This window comes from Spinacia oleracea, chromosome 3, assembly GCF_020520425.1.
Source record: "Spinacia oleracea cultivar Varoflay chromosome 3, BTI_SOV_V1, whole genome shotgun sequence".
NCBI lineage: Eukaryota > Viridiplantae > Streptophyta > Magnoliopsida > Caryophyllales > Amaranthaceae > Spinacia > Spinacia oleracea.
Genome location: NC_079489.1, coordinates 72,801,842 through 72,809,986, shown reverse-complemented (window position 1 = coordinate 72,809,986; position 8,145 = coordinate 72,801,842). Strand labels below are relative to the sequence as shown.

The 8,145-nt window shown below is 36.6% G+C and overlaps 1 protein-coding gene across 2 annotated transcripts; it reads left to right on the top strand.

The window, feature by feature from the left end:
- Nucleotides 1-576: 576 nt before the first annotated feature.
- Nucleotides 577-7,457, top strand: LOC110803165 (protein FREE1-like). 2 transcript variants are annotated; one of them, XM_022008645.2, is made up of 8 exons: nucleotides 577-1,142; nucleotides 2,241-2,372; nucleotides 3,049-3,114; nucleotides 3,189-3,299; nucleotides 4,095-4,187; nucleotides 4,748-4,781; nucleotides 4,985-5,065; nucleotides 7,217-7,457. In XM_022008645.2, the coding sequence occupies exons 2-7, from the start codon at nucleotides 2,250-2,252 to the stop codon at nucleotides 5,008-5,010; spliced, it is 453 nt and encodes a 150-aa protein (XP_021864337.2). In that variant the 5' UTR covers nucleotides 577-1,142; nucleotides 2,241-2,249; the 3' UTR covers nucleotides 5,011-5,065; nucleotides 7,217-7,457. The 2 variants fall into 2 exon arrangements, with proteins under 2 accessions (XP_021864337.2, XP_056696461.1); XM_056840483.1 differs by having other exon boundaries at nucleotides 1,757-2,372.
- Nucleotides 7,458-8,145: the final 688 nt, after the last annotated feature.

Below are 8,145 nucleotides of genomic sequence, written 5' to 3'. Positions count from 1 at the left end.
ACAAATAATGCTAGAAAACCAACGACCTTAAAAATTGCCCAAACATTCATGAACCAATTGGCCAAGGAGTTATACCAAAATACGTGTGCCGCAAACCCGAACGATCGCCACAAAAATAAGCGACGCTCGGGATGGCCTGTAACGAATCCCACAAACGCTGCACAACGCGTAAAGGACGTTATAAGGCAAGCGCGCAAAATCAAGTCGCATAAACAAAAAATATACGCAAACAGAAATCGAGCACCAGTCAGGGACGCATTTTCAGCGCCCCTGTCTGGGCTCCAATATTTCTAACGCCCACTGCTGGGCGCTGAACACTAGTAGAAAAAACCCCTGTTGCACCCCCCTTGTTGCAGCGTACAGGTATTAATACGCTTCAACAACCAGTAGGTCAACGCGGGTCAAACCTTTTAAAGGGTTGTTGCAGCGTACAAATTTAATTTCCCCTTGCAAAAGAGTTTGTTGCAGCGTACGTTGTAAAAGCCCCCTGCAATAACCCGTTATTTTGCAGCGTACGGTGTAAAAGCCCCCTGCAATAACACATGTTCTAAAAAAAATTGGCTGCAACATAAGTTTCGTATTCAGACTAACATATCATCTCAAGTTCTCAACTCGCGCTCAACTCCCTTCTTCTTCTTCCCTCAGCTTTCCCTGCGTCTCGCCAGTCGCCGGTGGTTCTCGCCTCCTCGCCAGTATCCGGTGGTCTCTTTCCTCGCCTCCGATCCTCGCCTCCTCGCCAGTGGGTCTTTTTCCACCTTGAAAATTCCAGCCCGCGCGCAATGCAGATCTGACCCTTCTTCTTCGATCTTCCCTCAGCTGTACAGGAAACACCGCAGACCTTGCCCCTTCTTCTTCTTTGATCTTCCTCGCTGGCCCCCCTTCTTCTTCCCTCTGCGTTTTTTCTCTCTCCTCTGCTTCTCAGAAAATTAGGGTTTGTGAATTGAATTGAATTGGGGATTTGGGAGTTAGGGATCTTCATATCGGCGGTAGAGCACCACTCCACAGCAGCGCCGTGAGTGAAGGCCCGACAAACCGCAGTGGTGGTCGACACATCCGAATCTTATTCATCAGTTGAGGATAGCAATCTTCGATACCCGAAGATTGAGCTCCATGATTATGAACCTCGCGCGTTTCCTCCTCTGGTAATTTAATTTTGTTCTTGAATTTGTGTTACTTTACTTTCATTCTTATTTAATTTATTGATTAATCAACTTTATTGGTTTAATTTGATTTGATGCCTCGTTGAAAAATATGAAGATGTATAGTTTCTGTGAAAATTTGATGTGATGTTGTATTGAATTAGTTGCTTGTTGATGCATCTGTATTTGCTAAAGTTGTTGGGGGTGTTCCTGCTAATGTTGCCGTCGGAATATCAGGATTAGGAGGGTCAATTTGCCTGTTTCTTTAATCTTTCACTTTCATAATTCTATTATTTCTAAATTTTGTTTGGTAATTTTTGAATTAAATTCTTGAGTTAGGGTTCTGAATTCTCCTTTTGTTATGCGTTTTGGTGATTTTCAAATGAAATTTGTCACAGTTACGATGAAACCTCGGCTTTCACTTTCATAATTTATTTCTAAACTTTCATAATTTCATTATTTCTTTAATCTTTCACTTTCATAATTCCATTATTTCTAAATTTTGTTTTCTAAATGCATTGGGGATAGTGGTATCTGGTATGGTATGGTGGTATTATACTGTTATGAAACTGATCCAGCTACTTACCCAAGTTCTCAGATCAAGTTCATATTTGTAGGTGCAAGTGGAAGGTTAGAATGAATAGAGCATGAAAATTGCCCGTTATAGGTTCTGCTGTGATGTCAAATGGAAGGTGTGATCAGCTTGGTGGAAGTTAGTTATACAGGGGTATAAATACAAAAGGGAAGGCAAACGTATTCATTGAGAAAAATATCATTTCAATTGTAATTCCTTGGGAGTTAGTTGTCCACTCGAATGCCAGATAACTTTGTTTTGCTTTTCTACTATCTGCAAAGTTAATACCATCTTTCTCATCTCTCTTCAGCTCTCTTCGTATATCCGATTCTCCACCTACTCTTAATTTTTGCAACTAAAACTTCATTCTACTTCATGTTACCAATGTATCACAACAAAGTTATATGGTGCCTTTTCAAGAATTATGTCTTTATGAATAAACATTAGCTTGTGATGAATTGATGATCTATGTGCTTTTTTTTGAGGGTGGTGTACATAGTTGTGACATTTTCTGTGTTCAATTGCAGTTCAAGGAGATGGGTGGGAGGATCAGGTCTTCTGAGCCACCCAAAGCCATGGATCAGTCTGCAGAGAAGAAGAAAGGTTTTGCTGACTGGATGAACAAGCTAAAACCTGTCAATGAAGAGAAAGATCATTGGGTAATGATTTCTCTTCACTTTCTTTTCACTTCCATGTCTGTTATATATCAATATTGGAGGGTGGCTTTGCTGCTATTGATGCTGAAATTATGTCCCTAAATCTCCTGGTAGTGCTTTAGCCCAAACCAAATGCTTGGATACTCTTGAATGGATGTACTTTTTTTTTTCTTTATTGGTGTTGTGTAAATTTGAATTGTAGTATGGATATCCTTTATGCTGTATGGTTTTTGAGTTTCCAAGGCTTGTCTTTTGCTGGAGGGTTTTCTCGAGGAAAGTAATAGACATAGTTATTTTAATTTGGATATTATGTCCAAGAGTCAGTATTGATGCTTTTAATATTTAAAGTTGATTCTTGATTAGTAGCATGATGCTTTTGAAGCCACCTATTTCATGTTTTATCGTTTATTCTTGCCATTTTATGTGGGCACACTCTTTCTTTAGTTATGGGGTTCCCTTTTAAATTCTGTGCTGGCTCTTCTACATGAATTTTGTGGCATATTCTTGTTCAGAACTCATAAGGTCGTTGCTTGATCAACTTATTCTTCGTTGGATGAATAAATTGTAAATTGGAAAGCCGAAGGCAATGGTAGCATTGTTGGCTCCTTTATTTACTGTCTTATGTATTGAATAATGTGAGAGTTTGTTCATCATATAAATTATTTGCATGTTATATTAGGTACCCGATGAAGCTGTATCCAAGTGTACAGGATGTGGAGGAGATTTTAGTGCCTTCAATCGTAGGGTATGTTTGGAACTGAGTATTGAGAAACTTTGGTTTCTTTGTCACGTGTTCTGACCCTGGCTTTCTCTGTCTAGCATCACTGCCGAAACTGTGGAGATGTATTCTGTGACAAATGTACTCAGGGTAGAACTCCCCTCACTTTGGAAGACAGTGCTCAAGCAGTTCGTGTGTGTGATCGATGCGTGGTATGCATTTGACTGGTTTATTTGCATTATATCCTGATACTTGCAAATCATGTTGGTAGAAATTCCTATGATCTGCTTGTCCTATTCGTGTTTTCTGTAACAGTTTACATTTCCTTTCATGTCTTATAAAGTGTAATAATCTTACTTGGTTACTGTATCCGTTCATTGTTATTCTTGTATATTTAATATGGGGGGGGTGAATCGTCGTTTGATGTTGAAAGCTCCTGTGGAATTTTGAAAAGCACAAGGTCTTTTCATGGTGATTGGTGTCTCTTGTTTCTTTTACTTTTCTGGCATGTACAAAGTGTTCGAGGTGGAATTTTACTATTTTGAGCTGTACAACTGTTTTTTTTGTTTCGGTTTTGTGTTCTTGTGGTTTAAGCTTCCTTGTACTATCTCTTAGTAATTAATAAATCCCTTTTTTTAGTTGCCAAAAAAAAAAAAAGTTGCTGATCTAAATCATCCAAATCTCATGTGTCTTAAAATTAAAGGCCAGACAGAGGCATTTGCTGTGGAATACAAGTCCAAGTAATGTAATACTGTAATGTACGAGTAGTGGTAACTGGTAAGAAAGTGAGGCATTTGGCGTAGAGCATTGTTCATTCTGTTTTAGCAGCTCATTTTCATGGATTCCTAGGATATAATTTGAAGTTCACTCGTGATGATAAACGTTAATTGTTTGTGTTGGTTTCATGGCTAGTATTGTGAAAGTCAGATGTAAACGTAGTAGGTCTGCTTATTTGAAATGATTCATAGTAGGATACTAGGATGGAGTAACCTCTTCTCATGATACAGGCACATGTATCTCAAAGGCTTAGTATGGCGAAGGAAGCATCTACCAGACCAATCTCTTTGCAGAGTCACGAAGATCTTGCCAAGAAGCTTCAGGTAACTACTTACTAGTATATGTTTGTTTCCTTGTCATGTGCCTTCTTTATGGTTCACTTCAGGCACATGTAGTTTATATTTTGGGTTGAAGTAGGAAATGAATGCATTTAAGCCAATTACTCTGTACTTTTAGGGGAAGGCTTCTGCCACTCATATAGTTTGCAAAACTTGAGTAGCATGAATGATAATTGGATTGATACTCTGTACTTTTACAGTTTTACTTGAAGGAAACAGTAATTTTTCATAAGATTTAGAAAAAGAGGGTTTCTTGGTGAATGTTTGTGGTACTTTCCAAAGACCATATGGAAAAGCTGTGTCTTTCCTTAGTTTTGTTGAGGAGCCAAAGGCGGGGTTTTGAGGTGGACTGTAGTTGTCCTTAGGAGAGTTCTTGACTGGTAACAGCTTAAACAATTTTGAGGGTTATATATTTGAATATTGAGTGATCATATCTTACGCTCGGAATATTAAGGATTGTAGCTGTCAATTGTCTGCCTATAGTAGTGTAGTTTGTCTCAATGTCTAATATTTATTCTTTTGGGTTTTTTTTTTCATCATGGCAGGAAGAAATGGAAAAGAACCTGAGAATTTCATCAGGTAAACATCGCTTCTTGGTTTTGAATATGCTTGAGAAAATAATGTATTAATGCTCGAGTGGTAAGTTGCTCCATGGCTCCATCTATGTATCTAACAAACATACTGAGTTGAGTGGTACAAATTGAGTCTGAATATCTGCTAATTGTGTTTAAATATGCTGGATGTACTAATGATGGGTTGTGTTTTTTGGGATTTTGTTGCAGCAAGGGAACAGATCAAGCTCTACTAAGGTTGTTTCAATTCTGCAGAACGGTGCGCGGTGCATGCTTTCCAATTGACTAAAGGTAATTCCATTTGCACACTTCTGGTAAAGTTCTGCACTTTTTTATTTTCCTTCCAATTTTTTTCAAAGAATAAAACTCTGGTTGTGAATGTTCTTAGCAGCATTATGTAATTTCAGCAGTTTATTCTTAGTACTCAAACATTTTGCATGCTAAATTTTCAATCTTTTTTGCTTGATGTTTGAAGATCTTCCATGGGTTTGTTTGTTTGTTCTTGAATTTCTTTACCCAGAAAACATAAAAAATGTTGGAAATATTTCCGGTGAAATTTAGAAAATTTCTGAAAGATCTTACCTTTCTGGCTAGATTACTGTGATCGAAGGAGCATTGTGAACATGATCTGTCTCAATTATAATTGTCTTTTGCATGGTACAAATTTGCATCCAGGATTAAAGGGAATAGGTATTTAGCTCCAATATCGAACACCGACCACATCATCGATCCAATTACAGTAACTGAGCAAGTGAATAACGGGAATAGGCTTTGATGTGACTAATTTCAAAATTGTTTTGCAGACTTAGAAGCAGGTGATAATATTTTAGTCAAAATATGACATATAACGATCAAACGAGACTAAAATGAAATTTTCGCTCCTAACTTTGAACTAACGAACGTAAGAACTCATTTCAAACTTACTACATAATTCATATGATTAGTTGTAACTTTCCAAGACTCAATCCAATCTATTTATGTACATTTGAGACTTGTTTGGCTATATAGGTCATATTTAGGCTAAAATGACATTTTCGCTCCCAACTTTGAACTAATGAACCTAAGAACTCATTTCAAACTTACTACATGATTTATATGATTAGCTTTAACTTTCCAAGACTCAATCCAATCTATTTATGCACATTTGAGACTTGTTTGGCCATTATAGGTCATAATTAGGCTAAAATGACATTTTCGCTTCCAACTTTGAACTAACGAACCTAAGGACGACTCATTTTATTCTTACTACATGATTAATATGCATAGTATTAACTTTCTAAAACTCATTCTAATCTATGTATGCACATTTAGGGCTCATTTGGTCGTTATAGGTCATATTTAGAGCTAAAACGACATGTCCGCTCCCAACTTTGAACTAAAGAACCTAAGGACTCATTTTATTCTTATTACATGATTAATATGCATAGTATTAACTTTCTAAAACTCAATCTAATCTATGTATGCACATTTAAGGCTCATTGGGTCGTTATAGGTCATATTTAGAACTAAAACGACATTTCCGCTCCCAACTTTGAACTGAAGAACCTAAGGACTCATTTGATTCTTATTACATGATTAATATGCATATTATTAACTTTCTGAAACTAATTCCAATTTATTTATCCACATTTAAGGCTCATTAGATCGCTATAGGTCATATTTAGAGCTTAAATGACATTTACGCTCCCAACTTTGAACTAACGAACCTAAGGACTCATTTTATTCTTATTACATGATTAATATACATAGTATTAACTTTCTAAAACTCATTCCAAACTATTTATGCACATTTAAGGCTCATTAGATCGTCATAGGTCATATTTAGAGCTAAAATGACATTTACGCTCCCAACTTTGAACTAAAAAACCTAAGGACTCATTTGATTCTTATTAAATGATTAATATGCATGTTTTTAACTTTCTAAACTCATTCCCATCATGTATGCACATTTAAGGCTCATTGGGTCGTTATTGGTCATATTTAGAGCTAAAACGACATGTCCGCTCCCAACTTTGAACTAAAGAACCTAATGACTCATTTGATTCTTATTACATGATTAATATGCATAGTTTTAACTTTCTTAAACTAATTCCAATCTATTTATGCACATTTAAGGCTCATTAGATCGCTATAGGTCATATTTAGAGCTTAAATGACATTTACGCTCCCAACTTTGAACTAACGAACCTAAGGACTCATTTTATTCTTATTACATGATTAATATGCATAGTTTGAACTTTTTAAAACTCATTCCAATATATTTATGCACATTTAAGGCTCATTGGATCGTTATAGGTCATATTTAGGCTAAAATGACATGTTCCTTACTCTTGACTCGTATTCTAGACTATTAGGACATTGTCATTAGTGCTTGAATGTTAAAATGTGATATTAAATTTGCATTTAATCTAATGCTTAATTGAAATTTTTGTTTTTGTAAAGGTCTATACTCTGAGGAATGCGCCTTATGCGAGTGAGGAAATTGATGTGGTTCGTGAGCAATGGGCTAAGTTTTTTACCAGCAAATATTTATTATTGGCCTGATCGCGCTTGATCGAGTTGGTTTAGATGTTATAGAACAATCTTTTATATTAAAATGTATGCGTACAATGAAATTGGAACATATATTTAAATGTACGTGCACTTTGGTTTCATGTATACAAAACAACAATTATTGTTTTTATATTTGTTATACAGGTTGCGATATTTTATTATTGTTGTCACAGGTTTTTATATTTGGTGCAAGGCATTCTAGGTATCCTAAACAAAATTAAAATTTTCCCGCCAAAAGTGCTTTGTTGCAGCGTACATATATATGTGTACGCTGCAACAAGGGTGTAAAATTTAACAAAATTTCACACTTGTTGCAGCGTACAAATAGATGTACGCTGCAACAGGTGGGGTCTATTGCAGCGTACATGATTTTGTACGCTGCAACAAGTCAAGATTTTGGCCAAATTTTGGCACTTGTTGCAGCGTACATGAATTTGTACGCTGCAACAAGTCAAGATTTTGGACAAAATTTTGACACTTGTTGCAGCGTACATGCATATGTACGCTGCAAAAAGTACTTTTTTGCAGCGAACATTGTACGCTGCAACAAGTCCAGACTTGTTGCAGGCCCCCCAGTTGCAGCATACGATGTACGCTGCAACAGGGGTCTAAAAGCCCGCTGCAACAAGTGTTTTTTCTACTAGTTTCGTTGCTGCCTGGATTTCTGGTCAGGCACAGCAGCCTCGGTGCCCACGCATGAAGAAAATACGTAGCAAAAAAAAAACTTTTCGTGAAAAAAAATTTCTACGAGGGCGTATGAAAAGAACTCGATTCTAAAAGCGACTTATAAAAAATAAATAACTCTTTGTGTCGTTGTT